The sequence below is a fragment of the Leptopilina boulardi genome, unplaced genomic scaffold, assembly GCF_019393585.1.
Source record: "Leptopilina boulardi isolate dan_hultmark-lab unplaced genomic scaffold, ZJU_Lbou_2.1 LbouV2_324, whole genome shotgun sequence".
In the NCBI taxonomy this organism is placed as follows: Eukaryota; Metazoa; Arthropoda; class Insecta; order Hymenoptera; family Figitidae; genus Leptopilina; species Leptopilina boulardi.
In genome coordinates, this window is record NW_026137890.1 from 700,061 (window position 1) to 721,456 (window position 21,396).

The following is a 21,396-nucleotide window of genomic DNA, read 5'->3' on the forward strand; positions in this document are numbered from 1 at the left end:
AGTGAAAGATTGCTACAATGCGTACGATTTCAATGTGCACGTTCCTGGAACGTACAGGCTAAGGTGGCACTAGTGTAGAAGGGCAATTTTCAGTGCCGTCCACTATAAGAGATAAAAAATTAAAAAAAGAGATGCAAAAGTATGAATAAATTATAAAAAAAAATTTTATATTATGCATATAATACTCAAACGACGAAAATTCTGATTCCTTTTCATATTTTAGACAAGAAAATTTTTAAAAAGTAATTTAAACAATTGAATGTCTGTTGCAAAATGCACGTTGAAGGCTCTACTGTATATGCTGCTCGTACAAGAAAAAATGAAACAGTGTGCAGGATATGATTCAAATGAGTCAGAAAAGGACAGAAATATTGCTCTTTCTTTTTCTATCTCACTTGAAACACATCCTGCACACTGTTCCGTCTTTTCTTATGCGAGCAGCCTCCAATGTTTTTTAGCAAGCCGTTTTCAAGATATGAATTTTTAAAAATTTTAGAATTTTAATGACTTTTAATTTTTTAATACTCATAACTTTCTTAAATATGCATCAATTTCAGAAGTTTTATTTTCAAAAGTTTGTTTTTAAACGTTTATTGGGTAAAATAAGCAGAATAAAAAAAACCTTTTAGACAAAAGTTATAGATCTTATTAAAATAAATTTTTTCTATCTTATATATCTTATGTTTTTATCAATATTTATAAAATTAATCGCTATTTAGATCATGATAAGGAAGCTAAGTGGTCATAAAATGAACAACTTGTTCAAAATTTTGTCCGTTGTATTGAATCCACCATTTGCAAAATTTATAAAGTCTGACCTCGCATTTTTCGTCGGCGACTTTAAAAATATGACATAAGGTGCTCTTGATCGTTAACATCTTGTACTTTAAAAATATAATTTAGTGTCATTATTAATTTAGCAGGTCGCAAAACAAACCAACAAAAAGTCCGTTGAATGTAATAAATGCCCCGATCTAAAAAGACAAGTGCAGGAATTAAAGCAACAGTTGGACGAATCAAATTTAGAGAGAGCTAAATTAATGGCTGAAAATGCTCTTCTTAAAGAAGAGCGAGATGCCAGAGTTGCTCGACTTACTGCTGAACGGGAGGAGCGGGACAACCAGCTTTTAGCTGGTTTAAACCAGCTAAGAAAAACGGTCCAGGCTAATCAAGCAGTTATTAGAAATGAAACTGCCAATACAGTATGTAATTTATTATATTATATTAAAGTATTTTTAAGGGACAGTTGTTACAATTATTTAAGGGGAAATATTTACGTTCTTAAGTCAGTGGATGTTCATCATCATTCACCAAACTAAAAAAATACAATTAATTAGAAAACTGATCAAAAACAATTATTTGTCGTCAATTTATAGATGATTCTTGATATTCCCCACAGAAAAACCCACATGGGTTTCGGTATGGAAACCGATATTTGATTCTTTGTAAAGGTTTCCATATAAAAGAATTTCGGACAGGATTTGGTATATGAAAATATATTGAATGCTTTATGGATTCCTATGTAGAATTCCATGTAACCTTTGCATAGGGATGGTTATGACGTTTTATATTTAAATGCATCTAGTACATTCCATAGTATATACACAGACCGAAAATAATAATGCTTCTTGACAACTATATAATATATTTGTAATTTAATCTTATTGTCAAATAAATGAGAGTTAAACTTTAGTCACTGTAAAAGATTTTCTCAATAGTGTATAACGATGTATTATTAATTCGACCGGAATTAATCGGCTTCTACACGTTAGTGAACTCTAGTTACTTAAACTTACAACTTTACCAAAATTTCCGGGATCGGTTATTGTTGATCTGCACGTGAAGCCAATGTGCTAGGCTGGACCCAAGACAAAATAATAAATACTCACCAGTCAACAGTAAAAGCCAAGACTCAAACGCCAGACCACGAGGACGCCGGTTCTAGTTAATAAAATCAACGCCACACTTTCACTGATAAAGCTATTTATTAAACCAAGTTAACTTATTTCGGCAATGCCGATAACAGGAAATATAACCCTCGTTACACACTAAATAAGTTTCTTATATAAAATTAATAAATTGAGGACTACTCGACGCGACTGTTTTCCGGACTAGGTTTCAGGGAGGCTGCAATGCTACAAGTGGTTCCTTCCTCTAAGTGTCTTCGTCAACTAGGGACAGTTCTTGTCCTTGATCGTGCTCCCTCGGGTAACCTCGTGAACTTACGCACTCAGGTGCGCAAATACCAAAAATGGGTCAGTGTCAAGGCGACACACACTGACCTAAAAGGCTCAGTGCCTTGACTAACTAACAACGGGGGGGAAAAGGGGGCATGACTTAACGTTTCTTTATTAATTGACGAATCCTTCGTCACAATCCCCCTCCCAAGGCCAATATTCTTTGGTAATATTGCCGATTCAAAAAAGTAAAAAATTCGATTCAAACAAAAAAAAGAAATAATAGAAAAAACGATAAATGAATATAATACTCGGCTCTCAGTAATGCGTTGGAAACTCTCGACAACGGAAAACTGGATCAGTATTGGCCTGCTGTGCCAAAATAAAATAACAATCTCGCGTTGCACCGCAGACCCTTGACATCCCAAACTATTCATCTACTCTCGACGGGAACGACGCGACTGCATAAATTGCATAGTCGCGTCCTGGACCATATCGGGCGGCAAACCCTGTAGCAACCGATGCAACTCACGTAGCTCGTCCAAAAGGTTGCCGGCTGACGGGCTCGCAACGCTTTCGCCAATCGGAGCGTCTCGCTCGATCCTTGCAGGAGTCATCTCCTCGGGCTCGTTCTCACTCGGATGTAGAACATCCGAGGCTGGACGTAGAAGCCAGGGGGCGATAGCCGGGGATGTGGTTGGCTGGAATACCGCCTGCTGCAACATGGGCGAGTCACGACGTTGCTCCGTCTCCGCCGCTTGTCCAAAGGGTTGGGGGAGCGCCGGCACGACCTCGGCGCTAACTCGTCGCTCCACCGATCTACCAGCCGCTCCACGGCGCATCCGCTCTCGGTAGACGCGTCCACATCGCGGGCAATCCTGGACAGCAACTTCCCTTCGTCCACAGTTGTTACAGAATTTGCCCCATGCGATATCACAATCTCGGGCACCATGTCCTTGCCCCCAACAATTGTGGCAACGTCCAGGTGGAGGGTCCAATTTTCGGTCAGTAGGGATAGGGTCGACACCACCAAACATGCGTCCTCCCTCCTTGACTTTCAAAACTCTCCTCTGACGTCGTGATTTAGGAGCCTCATTGACCACGTTGACTTCCTCCACTGGGAGCGTTGAAGATCTTACGATCTGTATTTGCTGGCTCGGCTGTTTCAAGGGTGCAGGTGGAGGGCAGACATCTGGCAGGTCCTTGGACGTCTCAGGCTGTCGTGGCAGTGTTGGTGGTGGGGATGTCACTCCTGGTACCACGTAATCCCACGACTGAAGGGGGTTCTTGTCCCGGCGTTCTTTGGCCCTTCTCAATTTTTCCCGCAAATCCTTTAAGGTTGCCTCTGCAGGACTGACTCCTTCGCCAACCGTCTCCTCCAACTCGACGACCGCGCAACGACTCTGCCACTCTTCCTCACTCTCATCGTTTCGTCTCTCGACCCTCCTTTGCTCTCGTTCCGGTTCGCCACGCTTTTTGGGGATGGCTCCAGTACTGACGGTGGGAGTGGGGTTCACAATCTCCATCTCACAAATCGGCAACAACCTCGGGGACTCCTCGATTGCTGCGATTTCCGGACCTGGCAGCACGGCCACACTCTCAGCCACTGGCAACATGACAGGATCGGGCGACTCGACAACCATATGCTCGACCTGATCAATGGCTTCATCTGAGACTATAGTTTCCTCGTCAAACTCCGGACCTGCGGCGATCCACTCCTGCACACGCCTCAGACGACCACGAAGCGCAGCCTCCTCTCGCTGCCTTGGCGTTAACTCCCCGGGCAAAAATTCATCGAGTTCTCCGATAATTCCTGGACGTGAGATTCCGGCCGATGCTCGGCGCTCTGGCGGAGAACGACCAAAGGCTCCCCGCTGACGTGATATGCTTCCTTTCCGCATTCTTACGGATCGCTCTCGTGACTCCGCGGACGCTGGCCTGACTCGATGAATTTCGGACTTCACTCGCTGTTCCCCAGATTTTGACGGGTGATGCGGCATCGGCTAACCTAGAACAACAATTAATCAAAATACGGCACATATATTTATTTGCCACGAGGGGGAATGTATCGCTTTAGGTGCGTAATGTGCACCTTCGGAACCCATCGATTTCCCTCCGCCTTTAGAATATAAGTGTTCTCAGACAACTTTTCGCTAATCTCATAGGGACCCTCGTATTTCGGCGCAAGTTTTCCCGAAAACTTTTGTGCCGCGTTGGACAACTTGTGTGTAAGCCGCCACACCTTATCACCGACGTTAAACGACGCTTGTCTACGATTGCGGTTATAATAACCCGCTTGCTTTTCACGAGACGAGTCTATGAATCGCGCGACTAAATCACGCAGGGCATCCAAACGTTTCATTCTGTCAATCCACAACTCCGGATCCAACCGCTGGACCGAAGTCGTGGCCTCAACCTCACCACGCAAACTCTTTACCGGAATAGGCTCCCAACCAAAATTTAAGTAGGCAGGAGACACTTTCGTCGACGACCTGACTGCGGTATTGACCGCGTGACGAAACTCATGGACGTGCTTGTCCCAATCTCTGTGATCGGCTCCTACAAAGGTCGAGATCATCGTTTTCAAAACACGATTTGTTCTCTCGACCGGGTTAGCTTGAGGGTGGTAAGGCGGAGTGGTCAAGTGACGGACCCCATAGTCCTCGAGGGTCTTTTTGAGGATTTTATTGTCAAATTCCTTCCCGTTATCGGTCAACAGGAATTTAGGAGTTTGCCACCTGAACAAGACTAATTCCTCAAATGCACGCGCGATTGCTTTTCCGTCAGCATTTCTGAGCGGTTTTACCTCGATCCACCGCGAGAACAAATCCTGGAACACCACAAGATACTTGTTCTGACTTTTGCTAGGCGGAAACTCCATGCAATCGGCGGCCACGACAACCCAAGGCTGCTCGACAATGCGATGGCCCATAAGACCCCGAGGACCCTGCTGTGACACTTTATGTCGCTGACACTTGTCACAAGACTGGACGTACTTGTGGACATCATACCACATACCTTGCCAGTAATACTCCGCAGCGACACGACTGTAGGTCTTCTCCACGCCCAAATGACCGGCCGTCAGGCCGTCATGAGCCTCCTTAAAAACTCTTTCCCGAAACTCTTCGGGCACAACCAACTTCCACCCTCGATTCGGGCCTGAAAATGCGGACACAAGTGGACAATCACGGTACCTGTACAGTTTACCTTCTTCGACTAACCATCCCGGAAAACGTTCTGGGTGGTTCTCGACCGCTTCTTTCCGCTTGAGGTACCAAAGGTCTTGGATATTTTCGAATGCAGATATCTCGATGTCCTCAAACATCCTGGACAGGGCATCGGGTACGTCATGGTGAATTCCTTTTCGGTGACGAATCTCGAAACTCCACTGCTGCATATCCAAAGCCCAACGTGCTAGCCGTCCTGACGGATCTTTAAGGTTCCTTAACCATTTCAGGGCACTGTGGTCTGTGACTACATTGAATTTATATCCTTCGATATAAGGACGAAACTTCTTGATGGACCACAAGAGTGCAAGGCACTCTTTTTCCGTGACGCTGTAATTCCTCTGGGCTGGAGTCAAGGTTTTACTGATAAACACAATCGGGTGTTCACCATCTTCTGACTCCTGCGTGAGAACGGCTCCCACAGCAAAATCACTTGCGTCACAATGAATGGTAAATTCCTTGGTAAAATCTGGACGAGCCAATACGGGTGCCGAGGCCAATTTGGATTTCAAATCTTGAAATGATTCCTCTTGCTCATCAGTCCATACCCACGGTATGTCCTTGTGCAATAAACGCAACAATGGCACCTTGATCTCACTGTCATTTTCAATGAATCTCGAGTACCATCCCATCATTCCCAGGAATCTTCTCAACTGTTTGACATCACGGGGCGCAGGATAGTTCAACACCGGGGCGACACGCTCCGGGTCTGGACGCAAACCCTCACTGTCGAGGAGATAACCCAGGTAGGTCACCCTAGAACATCCGAACTCACACTTTTCCGGATTCACCACCAGTCCCGCCTTCGCCAGGACTGCCAAGACTCTCTTTAACCACTCTTTATGTTCCTCGAACGTATTCGTGACTATTATTATGTCATCCAAATATCCGAACACGACAGGCTCGAACTCAGGACCAAACAAAGAATCAATCAGGTGCTGGAATGTCATCGGTGCATTCGTGAGACCGAATGGCATTCTCTTGAACTGGAAAGTTCCAAGACCCGGGACAGAAAACGCAGTATATCTCTTACTGGACTGAGCCATGGGCACTTGATGGTATGCCAACTTAAGGTCTATCTTCGAAATAAACCGGGCTTTTCTTAACTTATCGAGAATTGAATCTACACTAGGAATTAAATAAGTGTCCTTGATTGTTACTTTATTTAAATCTCGAAAGTCAAAACATAGACGTAGCGATCCATCAGACTTTTTAACTATGACGGGCGCCGTGCTCCATTCACTCCTCGCTTTTTCGATGATCCCCGCCTTGAGTAACTTCTTGACTTGCTGAATCAACCACTCCAACATCATCGGCGACATTCTACGAGGTCGATGTCGAATCGGGGTTTCATCGGTCAAGCGAATATGATGCTCTGTGCACGTCGTCATGCCGTGCTCCTGGCCCTGTGGCAAAACCAATTCATCCACAATATCTTGGATGGTCTGACGCTGACTCGTTGACAACTCGCATAACCCCGCACACTCGGCTGTTATGCTGCCTTCACGACACTGATCCAGTCTGGACGCGAATTCATGCCATTCCTGTCCACTGATTCTCCACAGTCCTTTTCCTAGTTGGACCTCCAGGTCCATTTCACGACAAAAATCGACACCAAGTATCAAATCGTGCATCAGGGAATCCACTGCTCTCAACTCAAAAGATTGTGACTGTCCGTCCACCGTCACCCAAATTCTTAGTTTTCCCAATGTTTTTGTAGATCCCCCAATCGCACTTTGTATGGCCGAGTCCGCTGCCATAAGTCGCTCCTTATATTTCTCGGCCAATTTCGGACCCACCACTGACACCATGGCACCTGGGTCAAACAATGCTAAGTACGGACAATCTCCAACAAAGACTTTAATGAAGAAACGGTTCTCAGACACACTACCGTCGACTGCTTCTTCAGGACTCTGACTCTGAACTGCACCGGTTGCAGTTTCCCCCCCTCCCTGTTCCATTCGTGCGGATTCACAATTCGAACCGATCGGAACACTACCGGCAGGAAACTCTGACACCGAGAGGGACACCGGGACACACCCCAGCGGACCCCCTGCCTGACTCTCAGATTGCGACGGACGAGTCACCGTGATCGACTCTGCCTCACCTCTTCCCGCACTCTCAGGTTGAGGTGGCTCTGACACCACGATCGACTTTTGCTCACCCTGGTCTGAACTCTCGGACTGGGGTGGGCTGGACGCATTCACAAATTCAGCATGCAACTCATTTTCACTCGACTTACTTTCTCGCAATTGTGAGGAAGGTTCACCGGTCGCTATTGTCACTTCACAAGAGACCTCTTTTATTTGACTCGGCTTCTCCACCCTCTGTACACTCTCTTTGACCCCACTTTTCACCCCAGGACGCTCCTCGTTGATTGGATCCTCATCCCTCTCAAACGTGTACTCCTTGGGCTGAACTCGAAGAAAAATTTCTTCTGACTCTTTAGGGACATTGATCAATGCCCCGGCTATTTTGATTGGGGGGGATTGTCGGTCGATCCCCCCCCCCTTGGAAGTTTCCCAAAAACTCTCGACATTTAACTCAGTCAGGGCACTGTGCGAAAACCGTTCCCCGTTTTCCGCAGACTTGACAATAACTATTCGGCTCTTTAGCCTGTCTCTCAGGACATTGTGCCGAAAAATGACCTTGACCCTGACACGTAAAACACACTCGCTGTGGGCACTGATTTGATCGGTGTCCCACCGCTTGACACGCGTTGCAGACCCCAAGAAAGGGACGCTGCTCAGGCATGGACGGTACCGCTGGCCTTTTCCAGGACGTGCTAGGCTGTGCTTGTTGGTCCCACGCAGGTCTCTTCGGTGCCAGGACAGGTGGTCCCGTCTGAGCATTTCCAGATTTGGATCCCACAGGCTTAAACGCATCGACCGATGGCTCCTCTTTGAGATCAATCTTGAGCTTGGACTTTCTTTTCTTCGTCGCTTTCTTTTTGGACTTAATCACCCTTGTCTCCTCTGATGACTCTGAGGCTGATTCTTCCAACAAGGCATCAACCTTGGCTCCACGTTGCGCGGTCTTCGGCGCCGCAAGCGGAACTCGCATTTTATCCTTAGTTGGGGGAGGGACATAGCGTCGATCCAAATCGCGTATTCTCTCGTATTTCCTCAGAGTACTCTCTAATTCATGGAGAGTACTGATGTCGTACGCTGACACATAGCGACGATACTCTGGGATCAACCCACGATACGCGACTCTGAGCATTCTTTCCGGTGAAATCGGATGCTTGAAATGATCCGTGATCATTTTCAGACTGGTCAAATAAGCAGAGATCCTCTCCCCTTTTGCCTGGGTACGAGCCTTAAGCTCGTCCCAAATATCCTCGACATCCAAAGGTACCAGAAATTCTCGGAGGAATAATTTCTTGAAGGTTTTCCAGGACTGTATTTCCTCTCGCCGGGTTCTAAACCAACGTCCGGCGACCCGACGCAAGACACAAGGCAAGGCTCTTACTACCCTCGACTTGTTCGTGGCTGAACACTTTCATGACGCTGGGCATTTCTCGGTTGCTCTACAGGGCCAAAGACACAGTCATCCGGTACATGATCTGAGTATTGCCTCCCCCGTCGTGACATATTTTCCTCTCTTGGCGTAAACATCCCTCTTGCTCGACGATACCATTCTTCCCACTCCGGAGGACGTAGGACTCTTCTCATCTCTTGCGTTAGGGGTGAATCACGCAGACGTTGGTCATAACCTCTCGTTTCTGGAACAACATGCGCTTGCTCTGCCTCAGGACGTCGAAGATTAGGATGTTGTGTCTCATTCCGCTGTGAAAATGAACGTTGCGTCTCTGGACAATGGTATTCAGGACGAGAAATCTCTGGTCGCTGAACCCCCATAGTCGATCGGTCGCGACTTCTCATATTCGTTTGGATACAATCATTACACGACGAACCCGTGCACCAACTATTCGGACAATGACTTCTAGCTCTATCCGACGCAAACATCCGACTCGGTTCACTCCTCGGTATTCTCTCCGAAGAGTTCTCAACATTTGTCCTTGGGATCGACTCAAAATACAATCGGTCATTCCTATTAACGGATGCCTGATTGTCTCGACTTACGCGGATATTGGTTCCTGTCCGAGAACTGACCGGTGGGCCTGCTCCGGCTTGACTTGGATTAGGTGAACTGACCACGACTGTTGGAGCAGCTATACTCCCCGCTGGCAACGACCAAGTCACACGAGTCGCTGTACTTGAGGTCCCCTCAATCGTAGAATATACCGATGTCGTAGTAGGAATGCCTCCAATTTGATTCGATTCTGTAGGCAACATTACAGCAGTGGTAACTGGTAGAGCCGCATTCGTTTGGCCCTCCATAATTGGGACTACTGGTTCTTGACTCGCGGCCCCATTCGCTGCCCGGTTCTCGCCCAGATTGCCTTCCAACACCGTATTGTCTGCCAATCTATCGCTATCACTAGAGACAACCCATCTCTCACCCATTTGCAGACTCTGGTTATATGCATCCTCCAAGGCTTCTAACGACATTGCTCCGGCCCCATCTATAGCATCGGACCAAGGAACCTCGACAACTTCGCCCATTAATATCCTTATACGCAGTCTTAATAATCGCTCCCGTAACGTTCGCGCACTTCCTCTTGTACTGCAGCTATTTAGTTCCAATTCCCCCACTACTTGTATAATAGTCAATCTTTCAATAGCTTCCCAACACTGGACTACATCTCGATTTTCCAGCATTAAGTTAAACAGTCGCTGATAATTTTCCATGGCACAATTTCGGTTATTGACGCAAAAGCACAAGAATTTACACGTGTCGTTACGACACGGTCAAGACATTAATATCAATAATCTACCGAAATGTCCGCCCGCCAGTCAACCTCGACACTCAACGGACAACACAAAATAACTGGCTTAATAAAAAAAAATTATTGGAAAAAAAAAAAAAAAATTCCGATAATTTTCATCTATTAAAATAATCCAACAATTTAAAATTTTAATCCCGCCTCAATTTCATAAACACACGAATCACATCATCGTCATCACAAAAAAAAAGAAAAATAAATAAATATTAACGTCAAGAAAAAATAAAATTTCAATAACGATTATTTCGTGACGCTACCTTCCGACATTTTCCATTGGCGCGGGGAGTAATCAGCAATTGCCGCGCAAATATGACGTCACGCGGGAAAAACTTCTTCCGGCACGTCAACTCAATCTCGATGTCACTATCACGCTGAAAAATCTCGCTTTTTCACGAAACATTGGACATCCAAAGAAAAATTGAGCAAACATTTGCACGATCTCGACAATTTCTTCACTCACGAAATATACTCTGATTAAATTTCCCCACGGATTAAAATGCACGAATAACCTCACATAAAAAAAAAAATTTTCAATTACAGGACTTATCAGAAATCTCGTCCATATAATAGAAATCACACTTTAAAATTCACGCGAAAATACTTGTTCACGCTCGAATGTGACTTGAATTTTCCCTTAACGCGTGGAAAATTCCTGGACTTGTACGACCGCGTCGCTCCTTACGCCCGCGCGCCGAACGCAAGGTCCCATGACGTCACTTCCGAGCACATGTTCCGAAATATTAAAATCGCACTATTAAAATTCGAAATTTCGCGAAAAATCAACTCACAACACTAATTCTCGACACATAAAAATCTCAGGGCTCATAACCTGTCACAAAAACGATAACATAACCCCCTCGTATAGGGTTGGACTTTAGGAATAATTCTCTTCCTCTAGACAAATACACAATTTATCAAGAAAAATCCAGCCTCGTTCGACCAACAATAAAAGTTCCCCACCAGGGATGCCAATTATAACGATGTATTATTAATTCGACCGGAATTAATCGGCTTCTACACGTTAGTGAACTCTAGTTACTTAAACTTACAACTTTACCAAAATTTCCGGGATCGGTTATTGTTGATCTGCACGTGAAGCCAATGTGCTAGGCTGGACCCAAGACAAAATAATAAATACTCACCAGTCAACAGTAAAAGCCAAGACTCAAACGCCAGACCACGAGGACGCCGGTTCTAGTTAATAAAATCAACGCCACACTTTCACTGATAAAGCTATTTATTAAACCAAGTTAACTTATTTCGGCAATGCCGATAACAGGAAATATAACCCTCGTTACACACTAAATAAGTTTCTTATATAAAATTAATAAATTGAGGACTACTCGACGCGACTGTTTTCCGGACTAGGTTTCAGGGAGGCTGCAATGCTACAAGTGGTTCCTTCCTCTAAGTGTCTTCGTCAACTAGGGACAGTTCTTGTCCTTGATCGTGCTCCCTCGGGTAACCTCGTGAACTTACGCACTCACGTGCGCAAATACCAAAAATGGGTCAGTGTCAAGGCGACACACACTGACCTAAAAGGCTCAGTGCCTTGACTAACTAACAACGGGGGGGAAAAGGGGGCATGACTTAACGTTTCTTTATTAATTGACGAATCCTTCGTCACAAGTGTAACAACTGTCCCCATTTTTTCTTATTGCCCACATAGCACGGCTTCTTGCTGTGAGGTAACTGTAAGGATATCTGTAGGGTTTGTAAGGTTACCGTGTAAGCCTACAGTAAACTTGAGGTTAACTATGTTATTACTGTTTGTAAATAATAATTTCGAAACTGTTTAAAATTTAATATTCTTAACCCAGTGGGCACACTTGTTCAAAAGACGTCCTAAAAATGTTCTATGTCTTGGTTGTTAGATTTCTTTAAGATGTCCTTTTCAATTTCTTTTAAACGTTTTTCGAACATCTTTTGGACCGGTCATAGAACCGAAACGAGTTAAAAGCTTTATCGCGGGAAACAAATTCCAGCGTTATTTATAATAAATATGACTGTTAGTCAAAACAATATTAAACTTCATTTATCATAACTTTGAATTAAAAATACTTTAAAAATAATCTTTTGTAGATTGTCTGTGCTGGAGTAGTTCTCAACAGTGATTTATATTATAAAGCGCTAAGCGCACAAACTATAAGTTGTCGAGTGCGCAAAATTGCAGCTGGCTACTGGTCGGAAGACAATAAAAAAATAATTGCGGCCAGGAAGCCCCCAGGTGTAAATGAAAAAGACTTTCTTCAAATTTGCACTCGGGACTACCACAATATTGACCGTAAGTATTTTATAGTATGATTTTCTTGTTTATGAATGTTATTAAGGGTATGTGGGCAAAGGAAGTTTTTTGTCGTTTGAAACTTTCTCTGAAATAAAAAATTATTTCAGGTTAAATTTTTGGAGAAATGATTTTTTTGTGTACAAGGAATCGTAAAAGGAGGGATGAGCGCTACGCGGCCGGAGAACTAGTGTGGAAAAAACAACGCGTATTGTCCTCCGCGGAAAGACACTATATGGCTAAACTGGCCGATGCGTATCATGGGCCATTTGTCATCACAAAACGTATTTCTAACGTAGTCTATGTGTTAGAAGACCTACAGGGACAATCCTTGGGAAAATTTTCTGTGCAAGATTTAAAACCTTACTACGCTCCACTCAATGATATTCCTGGTGAAATAAACATGTCCGTTACAGAACCTCCAAGTAAGTTACAGTTATTATGTATGTCCTTAATGTAAAGTATTTTATGTTGTCGTTCAAATGTCTAACCAGATTCCAGTTTTGCAACCGCAGCCAGAAGCACCACAAAATCCTTGGTCGGTCAAGTGTTTACTTTAAGTTTCAATCCCAGATCAGTTACAGTCCAACCTTGTGCCAGGGAAATTTAAGTTACAGTATTAAACATCCTTTATAGTTCCAGTATATTTTGTGATATAGTAATCAAACACCGAAATGGGTACCATCCTCCAATGTTACAGTTTGTCATCCTGTGTCGTCTAGGTGATGGTCAATTTCTAATAATCAAACACAAGTTACAGTCTTATGAAATTACAGTGTAAGATGGAGGCAGACAGCACCACCCCACCGGAGGAGGACTTCAACATCGAAGTCCTCAATGTCTCTAAATCGGACGAGGAGTGGCACAACGTGGAGGAATGGGAGGAAATCGTACTGTCGGATCCTGACGATGAAGTCCAAGTCCCCGCTAGTCCCAGCCCCTCGACCAGCTCAAGCTCCTCAAGCATTGAGATACTTGACTGGCTGGAAGCCGTAAACGGGGATATGGACATCGAGGAGGCACCTCGAGCACCGTCACCATTCGAATCCGATGACGAAACAGTGGAGATGGAAGATCCACGTATCTCCACACCTCCACCGTGGAACCCGCCACCACCAGAACGGAACGGACCTGGAGGGATTCCTGGACCACCTGAGGAAGTTGAGGTGAGGCTGGAGGAGGACCCATTCTGGGACCCGATCCGGCCGTTCATTCCTTCGCTGGTCTGGTTGAGCGGTCAACTCAAACGACTCCCCTGACTCCCGCACCAACAGCACTACCATCGCCAGCACCAACATTGCCGGAAGCAACTGAAGAGCCCCCGGCCTTGATGGAGTTGGACCCAGTATCCTCGGCTTCGGAGGATACACCGGAAACTGTGGATCCGTTCGGACCCTTTCCGAAGCCCAAAGTCCGGCCAGAAGAACCCCAGTGGTGGTCAAGTCACTCCGAGGAGAGCTACCACCACGAGCGACGCTACAGAAGTCCAAGCCGCCGAAGCAGGAGTCGCAACGGCAGACTCAAACCCACACCTGGGACGAGTCGCAGCCGTCCAGAGGAGCCGACCTGCTTCGTCCGTTGGGTTGATGACAGTTCCGAAGACGAAGCACCTGGAATGTCATCGTACCCTGCTCCAGCTGCACCGTCTTCCCCGCAACGTCTGCTGGAACTGTCATCAAGAGGGGCACAATTTCAGCAGCTGCACACAATCCAGGCGGAGGTTCTGCCAAATGTGTGGAAGACACGGACACACAACCCGAACGTGACCACGCTGTAGCAGCAAATGGGAGGCGATGGGACCGTATGTCCCTAGATACGGTACCAACATCCCTCGCGACCAAGACCATCATCGCCACCGCCCATATTAAGGGTAAAGATTTCATTTCCTTAATTCATTTCACTTAATTACTCAATTCACTTTATATTTTACTTCATTTCACTTTATATTTTACTTCATTTCACTTTATAATTCAATTAATTCACTTATTTCACTTTATAATTCACTTATTTCACTTTATAATTCACTTAATTCACTTTATATTTCACTTAATTTCACATATTTTACTTATGTTTAACTTGTATTTCACTTATTGTTAATTTATAATTTCACTTAATTTTTGAAATATTTCACGTAAATATTATTCACTTAAATTTTTTATTAAGCTAATAATTGTTAAATTGTCGACGATTTTAGACCAAAAACGTCATTGTCATTTACTGTGTAAAGGGGGGAGAGTATGATAGAATCATTACACAAAGCAAAAAAAACAACTTTGTAAGGACTCATGGTGAGAAAAACGAGTTACAGTTAATGCTACAGTTAAAATCGGTTTATAACAATATCATTTTTTTATTTTAATCACAACATTTCCTGTATATCGCTTTTATTAGATACAGGAATATTTAACTTTTCACTCCGTTATATATTTTTTCTCGTGTGTTAATTGAAATGTGAATCTTTGCATCATCTCCGGCCTTAATTATTTAACTTTTCACTCCGTTATATATTTTTCTCGTGTGTTAATTGAAATGTGAATCTTTGCATCATCTCCGGCCTTCATTATTTAACTTTTCATTCCGTTATATATTTTTTCTTGTGTGTTAATTGAAATGTGAATCTTTGCATCATCTCCGGCCTTAATTATTTAACTTTTCACTCCGTTATATATTTTTTCTCGTGTGTTAATTGAAATGTGAATCTTTGCATCTTCTCGGGTTTTAATCTATTTCAACATCTCTTGTATATCGCTTTTACAAGACACAGAAACCTTTAACTTTCACTTCGTTATTTTTTTTTAACTTCTTTCATTTTTACCACCCTTCAATCAAATAACCTTTAACTTTTTCACTCCATTTCATTAGTCTTCAGCCATTCTATTTTTGAATAAAATTTCAGTTGGAAAGTTTCCCATTCAGTTTTAAATAACCAGTTAAGAGTTTAGTCAATAATTTCTAGATCAGTCTTAGGTTTTTCGAAACATCACTTCCCTTGTTGGTAAGAGTTTAAAATTTTGTTTATCTCCAGAGCACTAGCTCGGTACCGGGAGTGCACCTTGTATAATAGTCACGATTAATAGTTTTTGAAAAATATTTTGGCATTTTTGGTTAAAGTTCAGTTAGTTGGTGTCCCGATTTTAGAGAAATAAAGTAAATAACATTTTTTTGTATCTTCAGTAATCTTTTTCGGTTGGGGCGAGTTGTGACGTTATTTTTTGTAATTGACGTCACAATTGCACCACTCGCTTTTAAAATTTTGAATCATTCTATTTTTGAGTTTCGCTATAAATAAAAATTTGATGTTTACTGCATTTGAGAATTTCCTATACTTGACACAAGTCCAGTTGAAAAACTGGCGCTCCATTTTTAAGGAATTCTGCATTAATTTAGTTTAAGTTAGTTTTAGGTTGGCAGGCTTTGTCGAATCTCCGGTATGACAGGTTCCAATATTCAAGTTATCGCGGGCTTGGGTATTGGAAAAGTCACTTAGTAGTATTAGTAACTCAGAATTCTGGGAGAAGTAAGGTAGGAAAAGGTTTTGATTGGTTTAATTTAAAGAAAATCGTTGCGTCATCTAGTGTCAATTTAGAGTGAATTGAAAATTTTAGTTTTAAGAACACTCTCTTGCCATCCAACCCCCATCGAGTCAACATGTTTAAGTTTCAATAGTTTTCGATCATGTTTTTCAAGTTACAGTCGGTTGTGGTTACAGTTACATTAATAAATTTTAAATTAATCCTAATAAAACATTATTAAGGTTTAACAACAATAAGTTCAATTTACATCAAACTATTTGCAATAACTCGTTTTTCTACCATGGATCCAACCAGCATCACGCAACATAACTGTAAGTTAATTTTTATATAATTGTTTTGTGAGAATCTTCATTATTCGATTAAATTGTTATTACCATTGCTATAAAATAATAAAGAAAATTTCGTAAGAGCGATTTAAATTGTCATATAGAAGTTAATTAATGTCAATGATTTATTTAATAAAATGTAACATTTCTTTTATTTCTAATTTTTGTTTATGAATTATTTATTGTTATAATGAACTCTCTTATTATAAAAACCCATCCCTCTCTCCACGACCTGCATAACTAACTAGCACCGGCACGTGCAGAAGACTTAGTTAATAATTCTTATTGGTCGATCTTAATTAATATGTTATTAGTTATAAGTTTAAGATTTGTTTATTTGAGACTTGGATTATAGTTTAGTCCGGTTGACAATACCGGCGATACAAAAGTTTTCTGGCGCCCTTCCATACCGGGGATCATCCATAAGAATAAAAGTTAAGTCGCACAGTAACGTTTTGCTTATTTTGTTATTTGATTTTTCTAAGATTTAAAGTAACATAAATTAAGTTTCAGAATCGAGTCATTTTACATTAAAGTTTGAATCCAATTTCGTCCAAGTTAGTAATTTTGATAATTAGAATTATTTGTTGTTTGTTATAATAAAATTTAAAAATCAAGTTTCAGAGTAATTTTAGAATCGAGAAAAATACGTTACAATATATATATATATATATACATATCCCACAAAGCACGGCTTCTTGCTGTGAGGTTACTGTAAGGATATCTGTAGGGTTTATAAGGTTACCGTGTAAGCCTACAGTAAACTTGTGGTTAACTAAAAACTTCCGCCTTTCATTAAGCTTACACAGTAAAGCTAAGGTAATCTTACTCAGTAAAGTCGTGGTAAGTTAACGTAGTAAGCCTACACGGTAAGGTTGCTGTAAGCTTCTTTTTAGATTACTGTAAGGTTGATGTAAGGTTGCTGTAAGGTTACTGTAAACATAGAATGTTGTTAATTAATAAATTTTATTAGTATTACAGCAACCTTACAGTAACCTTACAGGAAGCTTACAACAACCTTACCGTGTAAGCTTACCACAACGTTACCATGTAAACTTATCACGACCTTCCTGTGTAAGCTTACTCTAAGGCTGAAGTTTTAAGATGACCTCAAGTTTACTGTAGGCTTACTCGGTAACCTAACAAACTCTACAGATATCCTCACAATAATCTCACAGCAAGAAGCCGTACTATGTGGGATTGTTTTTATATAATTTTCAACGAATTTACTTTTTTAGGATAACGGTGAAGAGGAAAACATTCTTGATGATCAGAGATCTACATTTCTATACTCCACGGCCGATCTTACTAGCTTCTTCGGCAAATTCACTGCTATCATTAAGAGAAGAATACTCGGAAAAATTAATTAGATTAATTATATTATTTGTACCAGTGAAGTTTATTATTATTTTCATTTTTTAGAGAATACGAGGTATATATTTCATGTTCTCCAAATCTATAATTTAAATTGTAAAATCAGTTACAACAAATAAATTTTTTTAATAACATTAGGGGTCATCCATAAAGCATGTGATACTTTAGGGGGTAGGGGGGGGGTACAGCAAAATATCACACTCCATATTAATCGGTATTGGAAAAAGCATCACAAGGGGGAGGGGGGTGTTAAAATTCTGAAAAATGTATCACATGCTTTATGGATGACCCCTTAGGGTAGATGTACTGGTTTCGACCACTTTAAGGATTTACGTTTTATTTAGTATATCTTTTTTTATCATAATTATATAAAATAAATTACTAGTGCATGTTAATAGATCACTTAGTGTCCCTAGTTTTTAAATTTGTGGTTTTTAAAAGTAAGAAAATTATTTAAAATTTAATAAATTAAAAAATATAAATAAATATAAATTTTTTTCAGTTTTGGTCACTTTTGCACCAGTTGTGGCCATGCTTGGTTCTAGTTTTGACCAGTTTAAAAAATTAAACTAAAAGCCAGAAAAATGTGGAATAAAATCAATTAACATGTAAAACAAATATATGTAATATTGACTACTTTAGTCTTATTCTACAGAAAATTCCACTTAAGGGGGCAACCCTAGTTGTAAACTACAAATTCCGATAATAAATTTTTAAAAACATTCAAAAATTGAGGCGTGGTGCGCGATCTTGTCGACGTTTGCTTAGAAAACATGGTTTGCGGTGACTAAGATTATAAATAGTTGGTTCATCTAAATTCAAACAAATTTAGTTAAAGTAGAAGATAATCTAGTCTTTAATCGAAGGATAAAAAAAATTCATTTTTGACAAAATGGCAACGGCTTAAACTCAACTTTTCCATTTTCAAAAAAAAACCAATTATATAGATTTCTTTGCAATTGATGTAATAATTTTCCTTCGATTTAATAATTCTTTATTATTTATCTTCGAAGTTAGTTTTTCTTTTTTCTTTTTTTGATGTTTGTTTAACGATATAGACACTTTTTATAAAACAAACATTTATTTATATTTTGAATTTTTTATATTTGTTATTATAATTATTATTTTATTATTAATTTATATTAATTTTTTTATTTACCATTAATTAAAACAGATTAAAAAACGTTAATAACTTTCTGTCACGGTGGTGGCCAAAACTGTTTTAAATGTATAATCACTTTTGGCCATGTATGGCCAAAAGCCATAATAAACGAAAATTTGTACCTGTTTTGGCCACCCATTTTTTCATGCCAAATAAATCAAACTATTGTATTTTTTTAATACATATGTCCACAAAATATCTCCAAAATTAAGTTTTATTAAAATAAATACTATAAAGTTAACAGGAGACTAATAAAACCAATAAAAATGTGAGGTTGGCCAAAACCAGTGTTATGGCCAAAACCGGTGTATCTACCTTATAAGCTTTTTATGTTAATCTTCTAAATTTATTTACAACTGTTATAATTGTAAATGTTTTAAAATTTCTACATTGTATTAAATATAATATTTAGGCTAGTTACATATGTACAAAAAGCTTCAAAATCGATAGAGTATCTTCAAACTTTTCATGTTTTGAGTTCAATTGAATCAAGATTAATAATTATTGAAGTTGAAATCGAGCTCATTTAATGCTTGAAATTTTTTGACTTCTTTATTTATTTTAAATAACTAATTTTTATTCAAGTTTCTGAAATTCTCGAACGCTCAAATACGTGCAAGAACTCGAAAAAATTCATATTGATACTATAATTTCGTTTTATAATTTAAAAAAATCCCAGACGTAAAATTTTACCTTTTTATTTTAATGTTCCTATTACTTTATCCTTTACACCTTAAAGTATACCTACACGGAGAGAAAAATCAAGCGTTTGTAGTATGAACAGTCATCCTTATTTCGCAAAAGAATTTACATGCGCCATATTTGTAAAATTTGTGCTGTATTTGTATAAATTTGTACGATATGAGCATGAAAGTTCTACCTTTAAGGGGGGAACACCAGTTGTAACTTTCGAAAAATCGAATTTTTTTTTTGTGCATTTTCTTAAAGTATACATATTTAGAAATGTGTCTGTAAATTTCAAAGTTGATCCGGTGAAAAATAAATGAGATATACAGAACACTGCAGCGGCGCGTCCCGTGGCTTCATACAAGGTGGCCAGCCATACCTGACCCTAACGACACATGGCCTTTTCCTATGATTTAGAAACGGCAACCACTGCGGAAGAGTTATTATATGGTCCAGGAATCGATGACTCTTTGTAACTTGGAAACAAAATTTCTCCTGAACAAAAAAAAGTAAGTTGAAACTTTGAATGCGTTTTTCTCAAAATGACATTTTCCAAGTCGGTGACCACGATTACTCGAATACCATTAAACCGATTTATTTAAAATTTAGTGTGCTTCATTTACACATATAAGTCTAGTTCGTGATCGAAGGATTTTTTTTTTTATGCAAAACTTTTTTTTATATAGCTGAAAATCGACCGTATTTTTTTAACGAAAATCATACTTTTGACTTTGACAGGTCGCCAATTTGTCAAATTTTTTTTTTTTTTTAAATCCTTCGATCACGAACTAGATAATCTTATAATAAATGTAAATCAATTTCATTTTTGTATTTCAGACGAAGTATACTTGCAGAATGCTGGTCACCGCAATTCGCCTTTTTTCTTAAGGCGCCACTTCAATGGCTCATATCTCCAAAAGTTTTTGTTAAAAAAATTTTTTTTTCTTTTAAATTACAGCTTTTTACATGTACTTTTAACTAATAAATAGTATTCTTTAAAAAGATTCATTGTTCTTTTGGAAAATATTCTTGTAAAAAGCATTATTTTTTGAGTTACAACTGGTGTTCCCCCCTTAAACGCATGGAACCAGTGGGGGATCCAGGGGGGGTCAATAGGGTCATGACCCCCCCTGGAGCAAAATATTTGTATTAAGGGGTTATGCCACTCTAGGATTTTCAAAAAATCGCTTTTTTTTTTTGCTTTAAATAGTTCCTTAGGGTCTCAGAAATAACATATTGCAGGATTATGGCTCGGAAAAATCTCTAAATAATTTATTTTCGAAGTTCCTTGCAAGGCTGCACGGTACGCGGCGAGCTCATTTTGTCAGTTCTACGGGGGGTGATCTTTGAAGGATCTACAGCAGGTATACGGCAGATGTTTTCAAAGACGCTAGTTACTTGCTAGACTATAGTGGTCAATTATATGGTGCAGGCATTGCAGATTAAAGGTATTGTGAAATTATTTAAGTTTTTTACAACTTAAAACTTTAAACGCGTTTATCTCCAAACTACATTTTTCGAGTTGGCCGAACCAACAACTCGTACAATTTCCAACCGATTAGGTTCAAATTTGACACACATCTTTAAAAATACATTTTTTAAGGTATCACGTAGGATTTTTTTTTTATTCTATATAGTTCATTTGTTATTAACTATTAACTGATGGTTTTTTAGTCGAAATTAGAAAGTTTAACTTTAGAAGTGCGCCATTTGATCATGAATCAATATATCGAAAAAATCCTACGTGTTACTTTAGCTATTGTAATATATAATAAAA

General features: G+C 40.4%; 2 protein-coding genes across 3 annotated transcripts in view; both read left to right on the forward strand.

Moving 5' to 3' along the window:
* The window catches only part of LOC127284372 (uncharacterized), a 34,604-nt gene extending 21,827 nt beyond the window's left edge, over window positions 1-12,777 (forward strand). Inside the window, exons 5-7 of one of the 2 annotated variants that reach the window (XM_051309773.1) lie at window positions 921-1,202; window positions 12,336-12,537; window positions 12,648-12,777. In XM_051309773.1, the coding sequence (XP_051165730.1) occupies window positions 921-1,202; window positions 12,336-12,537; window positions 12,648-12,652 (489 nt within the window). In that variant the 3' untranslated portion in view covers window positions 12,653-12,777. The remainder of the gene's footprint in view (window positions 1-920; window positions 1,203-12,335; window positions 12,538-12,647) is intronic. The other variant, XM_051309774.1, reaches the window with a different exon arrangement.
* LOC127284375 (uncharacterized) overlaps window positions 1-21,396 on the forward strand; it is a 59,121-nt gene that overhangs the window by 27,708 nt on the left and 10,017 nt on the right. The gene's annotated exons all lie outside the window — the stretch shown is intronic.